Source organism: Balaenoptera physalus, assembly GCF_965194825.1.
Source record: "Balaenoptera physalus genome assembly, chromosome: 1".
Classification (NCBI taxonomy): Eukaryota; Metazoa; Chordata; class Mammalia; order Artiodactyla; family Balaenopteridae; genus Balaenoptera; species Balaenoptera physalus.
The window spans coordinates 177,966,397-177,986,507 of NC_138882.1; the positions used below are offsets into that span (position 1 = coordinate 177,966,397).

Sequence of the window (20,111 nt, forward strand, 5' to 3'; positions counted from 1 at the left end):
TATTGTTAGCACAATCCCCAAGCCAGGTAGGATTGTTTAGTTGGAGACAGTTATCGGAATGATCAGCCCAGAATGTAGTAGGACAGAGTCATACAGAGACATTGCTAAACTAAACTTATGAACTCCCAGGCTGTGCTGTAAACCCATTAGGCTGTGTTGCTTTAAACTCGGGGTCAGCCAACCAAAGGTGGATGCAAAAGACTTTAAACAAGCCTGCAGCTTGAGACTTGAAATAGAACAGAAAGGGAATTCACAGGACTCAACCTTGTCTTCTGGCTGGAGCCCTTGAGACCTGAGGATGCTGGCTGGGCTAACTCTGTTGAGATAAGAAACGGCAGCTTCTTTAAGGTTTATTTTGTTTTTGGAGCCACCAGATCCAGTGGGCGGATCATGCCTTGAAATAGAAGCATCTCGAAAGGCCTGTGAATCATTTCTTAGCGCCAGCCTGCGAGGTTTCATATCCTGTTCTCGGAGTTACCTTGGGTGTTGTGTGCGTGCATGTGTGTGTATTGTTTTCAGGGGTGTTTGCTTAGGATTTGGTTTTGAAACTTTTACTTTCTTTTAATAGCTTTTTTTTTTTAAGCTGGAGGAATTTTTCAAATGGCTTTTGCGAGAAAGTTCAAACCGTGGAATGACTAAGTCTCTGGAAGAATTTGGACTTTGTAAGGGGAATTTGTATCTGGTATGAATCACCCAGGCACTGATCTCTGCAGCTAGAAGATCTTTTGGAAAGCTTTTAGGTCAACCCCTTCATTGCACACATGGGGAAACTGAGGCTGGGGGAGGGAAAGGGGTTCAGCTAAGGTCACACACAGTGTCAGTGGAAGTGATGGGACCAGAACGCAGGTCTGACTCCTGAAGCCAGCTTCGGCTTTGCGAGAGGCTCTCAAGCACCCAGTCTACATTTAGGTGGGCACATCTTCAAGATCTGTAAAGGAACAGAAAGATAAGGACGGTTCTGAGGAGGCAGAATTCACCCAGTATAGGCATAGAAGGATGGGGAGAGGAATCTATGGAAGTATCTTAGATGCATTACCTCATTTAATCCTCCCCAGATCCTATTAGAGCAAGAGTTCCCAATCAGGGTTGACTGTGCCCCCAGGAGACACTGGGCAAGGTTTAGAGACATTGTCATTAGGAGGGGAGGTTGCTACCAGCATCTCATGGGTAGAGGCCAGGGATACAGCTTAACATCCTACAATGGACACGAGAGCCCTCACAACAAAGAATTATCTGGCCCCAAATGTCAGTAGTGCCAGAGCTGAGAAACTCTGTTATTTGGAGGGCACTCTTCTATAATACAACCCAATTTAACAGACAAGAAAGCTGAGGCTCAGAAGGTACAGCCATTCACTAAGTGTGTGGTCCTGGGAAAATTACTTAACCTCTCTGTGCCTCAGTTTCCTCATCTATAATATAAAATAGAGATTACAGTACTTCTGTCAATGGTTGTTATGATGATTAAACAAACTAATATTTGTAAAGTACTTAGAACAGTGCCTTAACACCTATTAAGTATTGTATGAGAATTTGCTAAAAATAATAAAATAAAAATAAATAAACAAACTTGTCCAAAATACACAGAAAATAAGTGAAAGAATTGTGGTGAAATCCTAAAGACATTTAAGGGTATGGGAACTAGAAGATGGGAGACCTTCTGGGGGTGTAGGGCCCTGAGAGCAGGTGAGTCATGTGGCCATCCACGTGGCAACCTACATCTCCCTGGCCGCGAGGTTATCCTTCTCAGACACTGCTACCTGAAATGCAACTTCATCGTTTTATGCAGAAGTGATATGCGCTGTTAAACATGAATAGTTTTGGCAAGTCTGACACGGTAAGCCAAAGCAGTCATCAGTAATTGTTCAGGACAAATTAGTTTAGCTCCCTCCCAGCAAGTCAGGCTACTGCCCGCCTCGGGACTCCTAACCATCAGTCATGCCCACAACAGCCAGCACCACCTTGAACAGGCCTCCAGCCCGGACCAACTCTGTGCCCTGTCCCACCTTGCACCCCACTTCAGGGCCTGCTATTGATCCTCCCACCTGCAGCTCCGATGGCCGCTTTACCCAGCCAGGGGCCTAGTCCTTGCTTTTCTGCTTTGACCCTCTAACCCTGTCCTCAATCAGGAATCAGATGGCTCCACTGGCTGCTGACACCTGCTAACTCTCTGAGTGTTCACCATGTACATCCTCCAAGACCTAGCTGCTCTCTCAGTGAGCCCTGGGCTCTGGGAAGGAAACCAGGCAGAGGAGTGTTATGAGAGCAGACAGAGGGAAAGCCAAAGCAAGAACCCCCCACATCTCCCCTCTGCTGAGCCCACCTGACAAGCCTATTCCTTATAACAATCGATGGCATTTCTTTTTTTTTTTTTAAGAATCAATTTTATTTATTTATTTTTTGGCTGCGTTGGATCTTCGCTGCTGCGTGTGGGCTTTTCTCTAGTTGCAGCGAGTGGGGGCTACTCTTCGTTGCGGTGTGCGGGCTTCTCCTTGCGGTGGCTTCTCTTGTTGCGGAGCACGGGCTCTAGGTGCGCAGGCTTCAGTAGTTGTGGCTCGCGGGTTCAGGAGTTGTTAGGTGCCATTTCTTGAGCATCTTAAGCTAAGTGTCTTACATACTTACAACAGCGCTTGCCTGCTGTGCCCCACTCCCCCATCCCCAGAGACCTAAGAGAACCCCCCCCATATAAACTGTATTAGTTTCCTCTTATTGCTATAACAAAGTACTACAATTTAGTGGCTTAAAATGAGACAAATTTATTATCTTACAGTTCTGTAGATTAGAAGCTCGACAAAGATCTCACTGGGACAAAATCAAGGTGTCTACAGGGCTGTGTTTCTTTCTGGAGGCTCTAGAGGAGCATCCATTTCTTTGCTTTTTCCAGCTTCTAGAGGCTGCTGACATTCCTTGTTCTGTGACCTCTTCCTCCATTTTCAAAGCAAGCAACATGACACCTCTCTGACCCTACTTCCATTGTTACATCTCTGACTCTCTTCTTCTGTCTCCCTCTTCCACTTTTTAAGGACCCTTGTGATTACATTGGATGCAATAAAAAATCCAGGACAACCTCCCTACTTTAAGATCAGCTGATTAACAACCTTAACTTCATCTGCAAACTTGACTCCCACTTGCCATGTAATGTAACATATTCACATAACATATTCATGTTCCAGGGATTAGGAGGTGGATGCCTTCTTTTTTTATTGACGTATAGTTGATTTACAATGTTGTGTTAACTTCTGCTATACAGCAAAGTGATTCAGTTATACATATATACACATTCTTTTTTTTATATTCTTTTCCATTATGGTTTATCATAAGATACTCAATATAGTTTTCTGTGCTATACAGTAGGACCTTGTTGTTTACCCATTCCATATATAATAGCTTACATCTGCTAATCCCAGCCTCCCAATCCACCCCTCCTCCAACCCCCGCCCCCTTGGCAACCCCAAGTCTGTTCTCTATATCTGTGTCTGTTTCTATTTCGTAGATAAGTTCATTTGTGTCATATTATAGATTCCACGTATAAGTGATATCATATGGTATTTGTCTTTCTTGTTCTGACTTACTTCACTTAGTATGATAATCTCTAGTCGCACCCACATTGCTGCAAATGTCATTATTTTGTTCTTTTTTTATGGCTGAGTAGTATTCCATTGTATATATATATACCACATCTTCTTGATCCATTCATCTGTCGATGGATATTTAGGTTGTTTCCATGTCTTGGCTATTGCGAATAGTGCTGCTATGAACATAGGGGTGCATGTACCTTTTTGGATTAGAGTTTTGTCTGGATATATGCCCAGGAGTGGGATTGCTGGATCATATGGTAACTCAATTTTTAGTTTTCTGAGGAACCTCAATACTGTTCCACAGTGGCTGCACTAACTTACATTCCCACCGACAGTGTAGGAGGGTTCCCTTTTCTAGGATGTGGATACCTTCGAAGCAGCCATTAATCTGCCTACCACATTAACCAACAGGGAGTGGTGGAGACCATGACTACCCAGAGAGTACACATCCCTTCTACAGGGGGCACTTACTCAGCCCCAGATGATCTCATCATTCATGCATGAATAGAGGTTCAGTGTGGCTGGATCTGCCAATATTTCAAGCTGGAAAATTAGATTTTTCAGGTGAAGTTTTCCAATTTTGAAATCACTGGGCAGGCCAAAAAATTTCTTTTGTGGGCTAGATTTGGCCTGAGGCCACCCAGGTGTGACCTCTGAATTCAGCTCCACCCGGTCAACCGTGATGAGATGAAGAGATGTTCTCTGGCATTTACAGGCTCTGCAGGCTCTGGGGGATGAGGAACCAGCTGGGTCTGGAGGTGGGAGGGAACGTGGTCAGGAGCACAGCAGATACTGCAGCGGGTGCCTCGGGGGAAAGTTTAGAGGGAGAAGGGACCAACCATTTCCCTAAGAGACCAACCATCACCTGCAGGAAGCAGTGGTGCATCAAAGGGTACAGGAAATCAGACAGAGGCAGACCTGAAGAAATCAACCAGGCTGAGGTAGGCTTTATGCCTTGTGGCTTCAGAACAAATCAAGCAGACCCTTTCTAATTTCAAAAGGTATCAGTTCTTCCCTTCCCCCTGAAGGCACTAGCGATACTGGCTGTGTGTGGAGACCGGTGGGCTGGGGCATGGCAGGGGTGGGGTGAGGAGGAGGCTTTTCATGAAAGATTTTTGAATTTTGAACCAGGTGAAAGTGCTACCTATTTAAAACATTGACGTGAAATCCTTTTATTCATTTAAAAATATTTTAAACTACAATAGTTTACGTTAAAGGTAAAAACATGAATGCAGCTGTCATGGAGACTCTACTGCACTTTCGTGAAGATGGGATGTGTGACCTCACTGCAGGAAGAAATGGAAATGTGAATAAATGTTAATAAATTTGGCCAATTACTTTGGACCCGTCGTCTTTTTAAATTTTTAATTAATTAATTTATTTTTGGTTGTGTTGGGTCTTCGTTGTTGAGCGCGGGCTTTCTCTAGTTGCGGCAAGCGGGGGCTACTCTTCACTGCGGTGTGCGGGATTCTCATTGCGGTGGCTTCTCTTGCTGCGGAGCACGGGCTCTAGGCACGCGGGCTTCAGTAGTTGTGGCACGCAGGCTCAGCAGTTGTGGCTCACAGGCTCTAGAGAGCAGGCTCAGTAGTTGTGGCACACGGGCTTAGTTGCTCCGCGGCATGTGGGATCTTCCCAGACCAGGGATCGAACCCGTGTCCCCTGCATTGGTAGGCGGGTTCCTAACCACTGCACCACTAGGTAAGTCCCCTGGATCCATCATCTTAACTGCTGCTTTTCCGTATCCTCACACACTGGGACTCAGTAAACCAGACTGGTGTCTTAAGTTCTATTCTATTCCATTCTGAATGGCAAAAAGCTAAGACTCTAGAGTCAGTCAGCTTGTCCCTTCCACACTGGTGACCTTGAGTCAATGTGCTTAACCTCTCTGAGCCTCAGTTTCCACATCTGTAAAATGCGGGTAATAATAATACCAATTTCATGGGTTGTTATGAAGATTCATGAGTGAATGCCTGTAAAGCACTTGAAACAGCACAAAATCAGTGTCCAAAACTGACTCTTATTATTAACTATTTTTACTATTCTCTTTTAACCTTGTTTCTTTTGAGTGGGGCAATTATTAAAACCATAACAACTTAAGACATGTAATGTAGGTGATCTAAAATGAAGTGAATTTAACCTCTGGTCCCCCAAATTCTTACAACCACACTCTCAAGGGAATATCATTGTCTCCATTTCATAGATAAGGAAACTGAGGCCTGGAGAACGTAAGCAAGTTGCTCAAGGACATTGAGTTTGGACACAGAGAAGATAGAGGCTTGAACCAGGATATCAAGATTCCAGTTCCTACGACTTTCAATTCAAGCTTGTCCTATGGTGTGATTATATGGTGTGATCATAAAATAACAGGGCTGAGTGGGGCAGTTGGATTTCAGTTTGTTAGTTTGGTTTGGGGACAGCCCCTCCCCTGTCATAGCCCCAGATCCAGTAGATTCTAAGGTGGGGGTCAGGTCAGGTCTCTGGCTCACATTCTGGCCTCAGCTTTGGAGCCAAGTTCCTCTCTCCCCTGGGAGGGATACAGGGTTGGGGAAGGGGTGTCAGAGCATGGGGGTTGCCGTGGATGACCCCGGCCCAGCTGCTGCCTGAGCTTTCTCACGAAGGAGGCTCTCCCAGTGTCCCAAATCCACCCCAGGCCCTCTGCTGCCTCCCCCCTGACCCTCGTCATCTAAGGAGCAGTTGTTGCAGCTTGAAAACATGTCTGGCACCAAACATGGGAGTTAAATGCCCTGGAAAGATGGAGGGCACTGCCCAAGCCAACTTCAGGAAGTGGGAGCGCCCACCGATCAAGAGCACAGCCTTGTAGGTTTCAAACCTGGCTTCTCCACTTCCTAGCTGAGTAGCCGTGGGATTCACCTTTCTGAGGTTTCCACATATGTGAAATGGGATAGCCATAGTATCTATCGCAAATGTTTTTGGGATGCTTTTCCTTTTTAAAAGCGCTTTATTGAGGTATAATTTATATACCATAATATTTACCTGCTTTAAGTATACAATTAAGTGATTATTAGCATATTTAAAGAATTGCACAATCATCACCACATCAGTCTTAGAATATTTTCATCACCCCTCCAAAAAAACCCCTGTACCCGTTAGCAGCCACTCCCCTTTCTCTTTTCAGCCTTAGGCAACCACTAATCTACATTCTATCTCTATAAATTTACCTTTTCTGGAAATTTCATGTAAATGGAATTATACAATATGTGGTCCTTTGTGCCTTGCTCCTTCCACTTAGTCTAATATTTTTGAGGTCCATCTATGGATTGTATACATCAGTAGTTTGTTCCTTTTTTTGGGGGGGGGGCCACGCCACATCGCTTGCGGGATCTTAGTTCCCAGACCAGAAATTGAACTCAGACCCAAGACAGTGAAAGCACTGAGTCCTAACCACTGAACTGCCAGGGAATTCCCTAGTTTGTTCCTTTTTATTGCTGAATAATATTCCATCATATGACAATACTACATTTTATTTATGCGTTCATCAGATAGACATTTGGGTTGTTTCCAGTTTGGGGCTACAATGAACAATGCTGCTATGACTATCCCCCTACAAGGTTTTGAGTAGACATATATTTTCACTTCTCTTGGGTAAATACCTAGAAGAATTGCTAAGTCATATGGTCAATTTATATTTAACTTTTTAAGAAACTGCCAAACAGTGTTTCAAAGTTTTACATTCCCGTCAGTAATGTATGAGGATTTGTTGAGAGAATTAAATGAGATAATTAACATGAAATGCTTAGCATTGTGCCTGAATCTTCAATAAATGATAGCTAGTATTAATAGAGGTCTTAATAGAATCAGCTGTAGTGCTACGAAACCACAGTACTGCTGCCTCCTTCCCTGAAAAGAAAGTGGATCTCCAAGAGGCAGTCACTCTGCAGTATTAATGCCCACATCCTATATGCTCTTAGCCTGGCATTCAAGGCTCTCCACATCCCCACCTCCATCTACCTGTCCAATCTTGGCCAGCATTCACTTTACCCTCTAGCTTCTACCCAGCCAAGCTGATCAGCACCTCTGCTCATACCATTCTCTGCCCTCTCCCCCCTGCCTTTCTCCTGCCTTCTCTTTGAGTATTAAAATCCCACTTGGCTTTCAAGACTCAACTCAGGTGTCCTTTCCTCTCCAAGGTCTATCTTGACTTTCTAACCAAGTAGACCAGTGCTGTCTACGGGCTGTTGAACACCTGAAATGTGGCTAGTCTGAACTAAGGTGTGCTGAATTATAAAATATACACCAGATTTTGAGGGCTTAGTATGAAAATAATATAAAATTCATAGTTTTTTTGTATTAATTACATGTTCAAATAGTATTTGGGGTATATGGGTTAGGTAAAATACATTATTGAAATTAATTTCACTTGTTCTCACTTTTTAAAAATGTAGCTGCTAGAAAACCATAAATTACACATGTGGCTCACGTCTGCGGCTAAATTCTAGTTCTACTGGACAGCATTGGTAAAGAGCATCAACATCCTAACAGCTGCTATTTATTGAGCACCTAATTTCTTACACTGTTGTATCTGTTATCTGACATAATGCTCAGCGCAATCCTGTGGGGTTGATATTATGAATATCTCCTTTTTACAGATAAGGATACAGAGGGAGGGTGTGACCTCCCCCAAAGTCACACAGCTGGACACTAGCAGACTCAGGATTCAAATCCAAGTTGTCTGCCTCCAAAGCCCATAGTCTTCCATCGAATTTTGCTGCACAGACTACTAAAGCACCAAGGGCTTTGGGGGTCTCCTGGGGTGCCTTTGGCTGGAATTAGAACAGCTCTGCATGGTAATGAATCATGCTAATCAGAAACTCTGACTGAATGCTTGCCTTTCATAAATACAAAATGAGAAAGCAGATTAATTAATATAAACAATGCATTTGGAATAAATCAGATCTTGGGATCTGTGGGTGTAGTAAAAGGTGGAAGACCACTGATCTAAATATCTCATTTGGCAGGTGGGGAACCTGATGCCCAAAAAGGAGAAGATTTGTCCAGGGTTGTCAGCGAGTGGGAGAGCCAAATGCAAAAGCCCGGTTTCTAGGCTCCCAGGCTGTGTCTTGCATGTACCTCACTGTCTTTACATGGAAGGACCCTGCCCCCAGCCACCTGGAAGCCTTTTGTCTTGAAGCAGCCCCCTTCCTCTCCCAAGTCTGTCCCAAAGACTAGAGAGGAGGGGGCCAGGAGACCCAACCCATTTCCCATCAGGGTCCCAAGGCCACCATCCGGTCCTGGGCCAGGAATTCCTTTCACAGACTGAATTAAACTGAGCCGAAAATAATGCTGAACCCTTGGAAGCCTCCAAGAGCTCCTATTCCTACTCCACCTGGGTCCAGCAGGCCAGGCCTCCCCAAATCTCCTCTCTGCCATCTTCTGGGCTCCCCCAGACTTCCCCTGCCAGCTCCCATCTCCACTCACACGTGTGTAGGGAGAGGGATGTATAAACAGACTGCCCACATCCCTGTTCCCTCTTCCCAGCCTCTCCAAACAGGCAGGAGAAAGGGCGACCAGAGACGTACTAAACCCAGCACCATCCCTATGAGCCAACCCAGGAGGGACCTAGCCAGAGGCACAGAGAAGGAGCCGCCAAGAAACAGAGAGACAGGGACACAAAGGGGCAGAGAGTGTGTCCAAGACAAAGAGAAGAGAAAGGATGGATGTTTAGATCAAGAGAAAGGCACGGAGCGAGAGACGAAGAGACGAGAAATAAGAAAAAGTGAAAAAGGAGGTGGAGATGAAAAAGGGACGCCTGAAAAGGAAAATTAGAATAAGGGAAAGTAGAGAGAAGATAGAGAAACTAGAATTTGAGGGAGAGATCGAAGGAGCAGGGGCGCGATTGGGGAGAGTAGGAGGGGGGACAAGGAGAGCGCGAGGGGAGACGCGCAGCGATCTGAGGTGCCCTGGCCGCGGGGGTCCCGGGGGGCGGGTCCTCCTCCCGGCGCCTCTCCCCGCCGCGGCGGTCCGAGCAGCCACATTCCTCCGGGTTTCCCACACACTTGCCATCAAAGAGCCCCAAAGCCCCGGCTTTTCCCGCGCCCCTCCCCCACCAGGGCCGGAGAAACTATTTTTCACCCCCTCCTGGTCTTTAATCTGTTGTGGGGAAAGAAAGCGGCTTTTGTTGGGCAAGGGGCTGCGCGGAGGGCCTGGCGGGGGCGCCGGCGATTGTGTGTCCCGCAGCTGCGCGCCTGGGGCCGCCGGGGTGGGGCCTACGGGGCGCGGGGCCGGAGCGCGGGCGCGGAGGGCCCGGAGGTCGAGCCGGGCAGGGGTGGGGCGCAGGGGCGCGGGCGCGGACGGCCTGGGCAGGACGACGGGCCGGAGTGGGGGCAGCTGGGTCGCGGGGTGCGGGCGGGAGGGTCGCAGGGGCTGAGGGGGTGGAGAAAAAGGCCACCCGGGCGCGCAAGCCCATTGTCCTCTTGGCCGTGTTCTGCACCAGGGCCGGAGATTGGGGGAAGATGGACACTCGTTGAAAGGGCAGATGGGGAGAAGGCTGCACACCCGGAGGAGGTCGTATACTCAGGCAGGGGGCCACGAGGACTCTGGGAGACACACCACACATTTAAGCAACAATCAGGGAGACACACACACACACACACACTCTCACCAGGGACACAGACACACAACCCTCAGGAAGGGTCCCACAGCCAGAGAGAGGCCAACAACACACAGGGAGGAACACACATTCAGAGAACAACCCACTTACACACACACACACACACACACACACACACACACAGCCTAACGCCATAAAGCTCTGTTGAACAAAATGGTTTTCCGATATGAATTTCCTTCTCCTTCCAACCCCAATTTCTCCTTAAGACAGGCCCCCATTCTCCAGCATTTGCTTCCTTTCTCCCTCCAGTTGGTAGCCTGGCTCATGCTTCAAAGCACAAGCTCTGGACTCAGGCAGCCCTGCTCTGCCTCCCAACAGCTGTGTGACCTTGGGCAAGTCACCTCACCACTCTGAGCTTCAATCCATACGAGGGTTGAGAGAGATAATATAAAGATGCCTGACTCGTTGTTGGCACTTGGCAAAAGTTATCCCTTATGAGCCTGCTGATGCGTAGGCTGCTGTAATGATGACAGTCAAGGGCGGCTTTGGCCGGCAGGAGGCTCTCTCTGAGCTGCAGCCTCTGCCTCTGCTTTCTGGCACCCCTGCATTTCCACCTCAGTGCCCCATTGGGCGTGGGGGAGACTTTTCCTCTCTGACAGGGTCAGCTCTGTCTGCAGGCGGGATCCCTCCCATACCTACCCTCGCAGCTTTTGAACTGCTGCTGGGATCTAGGCCAACACAAGACAATATCTGAGCAGGGTGAATGTTGCTTTTCAAGGCCTTTTTTTTTTGCCTTCATCTTTTCTTGCCTTGGATTCCATCATCTTTCTAAAGCCTTTCCTGAACCCCATTAGTGGGAGCCCAAATCCAACTGTCAGCCTCTGTCTGCGACAAAGAACATCCCCTCAGTGGTCTCCCAAAAGTGATTACTGGGGTGGAACTTAATTCAGTACATCTTTACTAATTGCCCACTCTGTGCCAGGCACTGTGAGGGATACTGAGACCAGGAAGACAGATATGACATGATTACAAAGCAGGTGAGCTATAAGCCCCATATGGTGGTTGGAAGTGTTCAATGAAACCATGAATGAAAGTGCTTTGGAAATAGCAAAACCTCTGCAACATATTCTTTGCCTTTTGCTATTTGTTAAATCAGAGTTCAACTCCTACATAACTTACTGATGCTCCCCAAAGTCTAGAAGTTCCAAACTTTTCTTAACAGGGAAATGAGGTTGTCCCTGTCTGTCCTCATTAGCCTAGAAATGCTAGGGTGAGGAAACTAGTCCTTGTGTGTCTAGGCGCTGTGTGCAGTTTGAATGTTTGTCTCCATCCTTGTATGCATCAATGTTTGAGTCACAGGCTTGAGTTCAAATTTTGATTATTGTAGTTTTGTGCCTGCTAGCTCTGTGGACAGATCTCTTTGACCTCAGTACCTTTGTCACGATATCTACCCCCAAAGACTCTAGAGAAGATTATATAAGACAGAATTTATAAAGCAGCAGCACAACATAGGTTCTCAGAAAACAAACTCTCTTCCTACTTTCCTGTGGTTGTCCACCCACACACACCCCAGATGCCAAGCCAGCCCCTGGACATCCCATGGTCACTGCCTACCTGCTGACATAAGGGGTTAGTTAACTTCAGGGTGGTATGGCTGGACCAAGCTAGGCTGGCTTTGGGTTGAAAGAAGGAGAGAGGGAGGAAACTCAACTCCCAAGTTGACTCCTAAAAACAGGAGTAGTCAGCCTGCACTTTGTTTAAGAATAAACATCCCTGAAAGCATGGACAGGAAGGTTTTTTAGGGGGGAAAAAAAGCTTCACATTTCCAAGAAATTTCCAATGCTCTCTGAGTCTCTCTACTTAGAAGACATTTCCTAATACCTTAGTGTCTGTCTTCCAACCTAATGCATGCCCCCCCTTGCTTTTCTCTATACGGTGGAATAAAACCCTCTCGGGTCCAAACTACCTTCCTAGGAGGTCCCTTGAAAGGGCAGAAGGAAAAGCATAAACACAGAAGGATAAAAGTTTTGAGACAGGCAGACCTGGGTGCAAATCTTGGATCTGCAACTTATTAGCACGTGACCGTGGGCAAGCACATTAACCTCTCTGAGCCTCAGTCTCCTGGTGCGTAAAATGGGTCAATGAGATAATGTATGAGAAGGCAAGTGGGACTTAGCAAATAGTTAAGATTCAATGAAGGATGATGATGATGGTGGTGGCGGTGGCAGTGGTGGCACCAAGTCCTTTGAACTGTAGAGTAGCTCATCTTGGAGGCCCCTGAAATCCCCATTCCTATAAGGACTCATGCCTTAGATCCAGATGCTCCATAGTCCCCTTCGCAGTATTTCACATGTTCCTGAGACCAGACTCAACAGGAACCATTAAGCTCGCTTGGTACCACCTATCTCACTCACCAGGGGCTACATCACATCATAGCACATGAAAATAACTAATTGGTTCCTACGGCACTTTCCATCCCTTGTCCTCTTGATCCTCCCAGCTGTAAATAAGGTCGGTGGATATTATTTTTCACCCCATTTTACAAGGAGACAACTGAGGCAGAGGGAAGAATAAGTAGTCCATCCAAGGGTTTGAGCCTTGATTCTGAATTCCCCATGCTCTTCTTGTATCACATGAGTCTCAAGCAGTAGTTTGAGGTCTAGCCTTGCTTGGGGGAGGAGAAGGGGTATGTTCTAAGTGTATGGCTGGGACGTCCTCCGCACACCTTTACATGTACTTTGTGAGCAAACAGGTACACATTAAAAAATGCAGCATCTGGGGATGTCCTGAGACTACAGCAGACCACCCTAATGCTAAGGAGAGTTAGAGGGCAGAATGCACAGGAAGCCAAATGAGCGGGAGGTCTGGGTCCTGACTACAGGTCAGCAACTGACATCCAGAGTAACCTTGGGCAAGATTTGGAAGTTCCCTTGATCCCCACTTTCAACATTAATGGCAAAAAATAGAAAGGTAGACAAATAGATAGAAGCTCAGTTTAGGCAAAAAGACATCTGCAATTCTCATCATCATTACTTTGGCTTTGAAATCGACAGCTCAGAGACCCCCGACCACTTTTCAAAATTTTAAAGAAAAAGCAGTATAACTTAATAGTTCTGCCAACTCTTAAAAAAATCAGAGAGCACAACACTGACTTTTTTTCCTTTTCTTCTTTTTTTTTTTTTTTTTTATTTTGGCAAAGAAAGATTCAGTTCCTGGAAATGCTTACAAAATGATTCCTGACACTGGGAGGAGATAGTTAAAAAAGGAAGAAGACGAAAACTTATAAACATATATAGATAAAGGCAAAAGGTGGCAAGAAAGAGAATAAAGAAAAGAAAGAAAAGAAAGAACTAAAAGAGATAGAAGGAAAAAAGACTTTAAAGGGCCCCAATTCAAGGAACGTTATCAAGTTCTCAGCATCTGCAATTCACAAGCCGCTTGCGGGTCGGGGCGGCGCAGACCCCTCCCCTTTCTCGGGTGTCGGACGCTCATTGGTGGGGACGGCAGTCGCCGGCCGGTGACTGCCCGAGGAAAGGTTGCCTGGGACACGCATCCCTGTGTGAACGCATGACGTCCCACCCTGGCGCCAGGCTGTCTGGGGCTGAGTCTTAGATCAACACAGCTGTGGGACCGGGACCCACAGCTGGGCAAAGGAGCGGATTCCTCAACAAAAAATAGGATTGTGAGAAAAGTTCTGAAACAAAAACAGCGCAGACAAAAGCCTTAATGACATCCTTTCATAAAAATAAAAAATGCAAGAGGGGGGAAAAAGCTGGTAAAAGGAGCAGAACTGGGAACAGAAAGTTCAGAGGCATTTGGAATAAGAGACTGAGGCCCCACCACCGCTAAACAAGTTGCAGAAGGCCTGAGCTAGCCCTCCAGTCCGCTGTTGGGAAAAAGAAGTCTTTTGGGCTCAAACTTTATTCAGTGTTCTCAACCGTAACCCATTTCTTTCAGAATTAGAATCTTACATTGGAGAGTACCCTTAGAGGTCATTTGTTCCTCCCTCCCTCAATTTTCCAGAAAATGAAGCCCAGGAAGGGAAGAAATTCTTCCAAGGCCACATTGCAAGTTACTGACATGACCAGGACAGAATTCTGCTTGCTGATCCCGGCATCCCTCTCCTGCCTATGTCACCGAGCTCATGGGCATTTCAGCCTGAAAGCATCTGGGGAGATAATGTGAAGGTGCTTTGCAAATGGCTGCACAAGCCTGAGGCAGCAGTGGGTAGTAATGGGGGAGGGAAAAGGAGAGAGAGGAATCTGTGTGGTCCTGTGAACTGAGCACAGACCACTCAACCGGCCACTTGCTGGGTCCTCGGGCACCAAGGAGACTAATGGATGTGAGGGAGAGAGTATGTCAAGCGCCTTGCAGAGAAGAGGCGTTTAGTAATTATTTGTTGAAGGAATGAGGTAGGTCTAGTTAGCTCCATTTTATAAACTGGAAAATTGAGGCACAGAGGTGACTTACCCAAAGTTCACATTATTAGTAAAAAAGAATGGGAATTTGAACATAAATCTGCCTAGCTCTGAAGGCCATGATATTTTCCAGAACCTGGGCTTGACTATTTTTCACAAACCACGGAAGTCTGCGTGACAGAAAAGTGTTTTCTATTTGGTCATTCAGGAGTCCGCATAGCCACCATATTCCCTTCCCAAGACCAAATAGCTGGCATTGCTCTTCACTTGACATCTGTAGCCTATATAGACCGATCTGTCCATTCATGGGATATTTTCTTATACCAAAGAGGCTGTCCTGGAAAACATTTCTATTTCAGGAAGAAGTCTTTCGACTCTTTCTTGGGACACAGAGTCCTGTGGTATGACAGCAAAGAACAAGGATTCAGGGCTGGCTCTACCATTACTTGTGGTGTGACCTTGGAAATATTTTATAACTCCTTTCTGTACCCTTTACCATCCCACACCTGCCTGTCCAAATTTCATAAAGCATTAGACTTCTAGAGCTGTAAACGATTTTAAATAATCACTTAGCACCATTTCCCCATTTTGTCCACAAGGCAACTAAGGCCAGGGTACCTGGTCTTGTTCAAGATCACATGACAAATTATTGAGAAGGCTGGTATGTTCAATCTAGGACTCCTAATTCCCAGTCCAGTGTCCTTTTTACTATGACTATTTTGAGACTGTCCTAGCTCTGAGCTCCCATTGTCCTGTTAATCAGTGCCACATACTATAGAACTCTTAATTGTTTCCTGTGTTAATCTTGTCTCCCCAAATTGTGAGATTCTTGAGAGCAGAAGCCACTGTTTTATGTGAAGCGACTCCATAAATATTTACCAACTGACTGATTAAGGAAGCAACCATTGGGGGATCCCACCTGGCCAGTTCCATGATGGAAACCAGCATTCTGAGGCTGCAGATTCCCAAAAGTCCTTGGAAATGACAAGATGACAAGCAAAGAATACTGAATGCAATGTCCCGTTGCGATACGGGGCTTACTTGCCTGTCCCGTGGTCCCTTTCCTGGGCTCTCAGATAGAGCTGGAGCCATTTCAGCAAGGCTAAGAATAATCCAGTCCAGGTGGCCTGCCCTTCCATAGCAGAGAGGGATAGACAATAGAGTGATGAAATTACCAAACTATTGTTTTCCGCATAGAGGTGTGTGGAGAATGGGGAGAGGGAGAAGTGAGAGTTAAAAGAGATTTGCTGACCTAACGGGAGCTCCTAAAAAGGTTATTTAGAAATCATCCCTTCTGCACCCCAATTCAAAACCCTGTCCAAAATTCTAATCAAACTCGCTTCCAAAATATAACTGGGCATATATTTGGCTCCTTATGGAGTGCATGGGGCCCGAGAATGGGAGCTCTCTTCCTTCCCCATGCAAAAAGCACGATTCAGGCTGCTTTCTTCTTCTTCTTTTTTTTTTTTCTTTCCCCCTGTTGCTCAAATAAATAGTGTTCTTTGCTCAAACCCCCTTCCCCTCCTCCTTCTGCAATCTCAGCGCCTAGCCCAAATCTGTTTTCTTCATTGTAACCTCAGCTTCACCGCAATTAATTTTTTTCCCCTCTGGTCACAAGATAATTCCTGACGCCAGTGAGTCTGGAGGTCAGACGAACAGCAAATTGGGGAACAAGGCGGCACTAATTCCTTACAAGTTTCCCTTGAAAAATCTTTTGCTTACCAAAAAAAAAAAAGCTTCTTTGCTGTTCGGGGATTTACGACCTCGGAGGACTGTGAGTTCGAAGTTCGAACCAGTGTTGGGCTGTGGGTGGACTGGCAGGGGGCAGGGGAGCTCTCTAAGATCTGGGGCGCTGCCAGGAAAAGGCAAATTCTTAAAGTTAATGGTTTTAAGAGATTTTTTAAATCCTTTCTGGCAAAGAGGCCCGCCTCTCCTCTGTATCAGCGCTTCCTCATTCTTTGAATCCGCGGCTCCGCGGTATTCGGCGTCAGACCCGCCAGAGGAAGCCTGTTTGCAATTTACCCGGGCTGTGAACGCCCAGGGTCGACGGAGGCGGGGCCAAGGCGGGCTGTTTTGCATAAAGGGGCGTGTCTTCCAGGCGGGCTCTATAACTGCGGACCTCCGTGAGAGTGCGCGCGTTGCTAGCTGCTCAAAGGATTCTTTGGCTTTTTGCTTCTTTCGGCACTTCCAACCTCATTCCTCAATATGAAGGCGCTGAGCCCGGTGCGCGGCTGCTACGAGGCGGTGTGCTGCCTGTCGGAACGCAGCCTGGCCATCGCGCGGGGCCGCGGCAAGAGCCCGGCAGCTGAGGAGCCGCTGAGCCTGCTTGACGACATGAACCACTGCTACTCGCGTCTGCGGGAACTGGTACCCGGAGTCCCGCGAGGCACTCAGCTTAGCCAGGTGGAAATCCTGCAGCGCGTCATCGACTACATCCTCGACCTGCAGGTGGTTCTGGCCGAGCCCGCTCCTGGACCCCCAGACGGCCCGCATCTTCCCATCCAGGTGCGCGTGGGCGTGCTTGGAGCAGGGGCGGGGCTGAGCTCCAGGGCTGGGATGCTGCGGGACCCCTAGAACTTCCTAGCGCCGTGCATAACTCTCCCGTTTTCCTTCTCTCAGACAGCCGAGCTTGCTCCGGAACTTGTGATCTCCAACGACCAAAGGAGCTTCTGCCACTGACCTGGACGTCCTGGTGCCGCCAGGTGAGTATCCACGCCTTCTCCCGGGGGCGGGGAAGAGGGGCAGCTGGTGCTTAAACGGCAAATCCTGGAGTTGGTAGGTTTTTTAAGGGATTCCCGCGCTCCCTCGGTTTAGGGAAACCGAGTCCAGAGAGGTGAAAGTGACTTGCCCGTGGTCACATTAAATGAATGACGGAACCAATTCCCATCCAGTGTTCGTTTCAACCTTAAACACACGGTGTCCCTGCCTTCCCTAGTGGCCAAAGACGCGAGAAAGGCGCGGGTCCGACTAAATAAAATAGCCAGTCTGTTTGTAGCTTGGAGTCCTTAAAGGATCCGTGTTTTCCTCAGCCCCCTCCCAGCTAGTGTTAATTCCAAGAGGGAGGGATGGTGCAAGCTCCGCCTGTGGTCCTTTGGCGCCAACTGGGTGGGGGCAGCGAGGGGCGCGGAGTTATCAGCTGGAGGTAGAGACCAAGTTTCCTCCTTGGCGCCGGCCAGTCTGCGGCCGGCCCCCGCCTCGGCGCGCTCGGCGGAAACTGACGGCTCCCTGGTCTTCTTTCCTCCCCCGCCCAGAACGCAGGTGTTGGCGCCCGTTCCGCCTGGGACCCGGGACCCTCTACGGCCGGAAGCCCGAGGGCATGGATGGGCCCCAACCTCGCCCTGCCCACTTGACTTCCCCAAACCCCTGCCTCGAGGCTGGACCTGCGCCCGGGAGCGAAGGACTGTGAACTTGGGTGGCCTAAAGAGCCAGAGCTAGCTCTGGGCACCAGCTGGGCAACCTCCCCCAGCCCTCACCCCACCCCCAAGTTTAAAGACTGTCTTTCAGTGTGTGGAGGTGTATGGGGGGCGGGGCTGGCTGCTCTCCAAACTCTGGCAAGGCAGCGGTAGAGCTGGTCTTCTGGTCTCCTTGGAGAAAGGCTCTGTTGCCCTGATTATGAACTCTATAATAGAGTATTTAGCTTTTGTACCTTTTTTGCAGGAAGGTGACTTTCTGTAACCATGCGATGTATATTAAACTTTTTATAAAAGTTAACATTTTGCATAATAAACGGTTTTTAAACACTTACGTAATTTGATTCCTTAAGTGCTAACACTTTCTCACAAGACTGAATTTAGGGGGACTAAATGTCTTGGAGCTTGGGAAGAGCAAACTTGCTTATTCCCTTAAAAGGGAGATGGGAGAATACCCAGCTAAGGCTGGGGAAGGGGGGGAGCCCCACATCCATTGGGTGCAAAGAAGAGCCTTGTCCTGTCTCATTTAACAAGTGAGGGAAGACTGGAGAAGGGAAGTGACTGGCACAAGCTCACCCAGCAAGTTGGGGGCTCAGGATAGAAATCGGGTCTCCTGAGTCTCAGTTCTTAGGTACTTTGAGAGCTGTTTTGCTAACGAGCAGATGGCTGTCCTCTTCAATGCCATTAATTATTCATGATGTCTTTCTAGCAGAGGATGTGGAAGAGAAGCCTCACCTGGTGCCCAGGCAGGGTTGGTGGTTGATAGACCCATTTCAGAATTGAATAAATGGATCATTGGGCTTGGTTTCATTTCCCTCTTCACATTGTTTTAATTTTCTCTTGGGCTTTCAAAGTTGGAGAAAATAGGAGAGGGGTCTCCTCCTTCAAATCCTCAGCCACTGATCAGAAGGATTTTGTTGCTGGTTGGGAAATATGGGAACAAATCCCTCTACCACCAGGTAGTTGAAGACTCTGAGCCTAGACTGGGAATTTGAGGAAGAGTCCCTACAGCCCTTATTTCTGGTATATCCTTCTCATAACATCGCCATTGGGAGCCTATTCTGTAAGCATCTTTAGCTTTATTTCAGAAATGGACAAATTGAGGCTCATGGATAATGGGTTGGAGCCAGGTTCACACAACCCCTGGAGAGGCAGAGATGGGATTTTAACCTTAACTACAGTGACTATGATTGTAGTGGACAGGAGCAGGGTCTGAGACTGGCTATTCCATGGAGCCAGGCCTGAGAGGCAGAGGGCAAGACCCCCAAACCATGCCATCCTCCTTTGCCGCCACCTGGCATTTCCCCAGGTGGGTTACACCAGGCACCTGGCCTCACTAGATTCCTGTTTATGATATGATCTCATATGTGTGTTGGCCACTGGCGTGAGTTACTTCAATATTTCATAACAAACAGGTCACGTCATCACCCACCTTCATGCCTTAACCCTGGTGAGCTTTCAGGGGCGAACAGGGGCACGTGGAGAGGAGGCAACCTTTGTCTCTGCAAACCACCCTCCTAGCTGACCAGTGTTCTTAACCTGTTTCCTGGTCTTCTCAGATGATCTGATGTAAGGTATGAATGCTCTCTTCAGAAGATACACACACACTTTGCAGAGCAATAGCATACCTCCAATGCCCTGGGAAGCCCTCAGACCCCATGTGAGGAACTCTTACTTCAAACCAAGTAAGCACAAGACCTAGGCTGGGTCTACCTTGGATCATTTGTTCTGTGTCCCCTGCTGGCTCTGGAGTCAGCCACACAAGGGTGCAAATCCTTGTCTGCCACATACTAGCAGTTTGACTGCAAGCTAGCAACTGCATCTATTCAGCCTCAGTTTCCACATCTGTATGAGACTGCTGATATTGAGAAAAGAATTCTGAGGCACCCGGCCCCACATTACACCATTAATTGCAGTAAAGCCAGGCACTCAACTCAACGTCCTGTGCCCTTTCTTGCACAGTATGCTGCTTCCTGCTTGGAAGTTGCGGGACTGTGGAAGGCTAGGAAGAGCTGAATCGCTCATCTGCCATGTGCGCTTGAGCAAGACATCTCACCTCTCCAAGCTTCTCTCCTCCCTTGCTCAGCAGCTGGTGGTTCTTGTACTGCTGCCTCCCTGGACAGAGATAATGGTGGGAAAG

General features: G+C 47.6%; 2 protein-coding genes across 2 annotated transcripts in view; both read left to right on the top strand.

The window, feature by feature from the left end:
- The window catches only part of ASAP3 (ArfGAP with SH3 domain, ankyrin repeat and PH domain 3), a 138,223-nt gene that overhangs the window by 12,863 nt on the left and 105,249 nt on the right, over nucleotides 1-20,111 (top strand). The window lies entirely within an intron of this gene.
- ID3 (inhibitor of DNA binding 3) lies at nucleotides 16,683-18,305 on the top strand. The gene is made up of 3 exons (XM_082432203.1): nucleotides 16,683-17,066; nucleotides 17,181-17,263; nucleotides 17,813-18,305. Exons 1-2 carry the CDS (start codon nucleotides 16,767-16,769, stop codon nucleotides 17,238-17,240), a joined length of 360 nt encoding a protein of 119 aa, XP_082288329.1. The 5' UTR covers nucleotides 16,683-16,766; the 3' UTR covers nucleotides 17,241-17,263; nucleotides 17,813-18,305.

Bases quoted from the DNA above. Each gene is read 5' to 3' on its own strand.
- ID3 (XM_082432203.1), top strand. From the start codon at position 16,767: ATGAAGGCGCTGAGCCCGGTGCGCGGCTGCTACGAGGCGGTGTGCTGC. The intron at 17,067-17,180 runs GTGCGCGTGGGC...TCCTTCTCTCAG, and splicing joins GCCCGCATCTTCCCATCCAG to ACAGCCGAGCTTGCTCCGGA.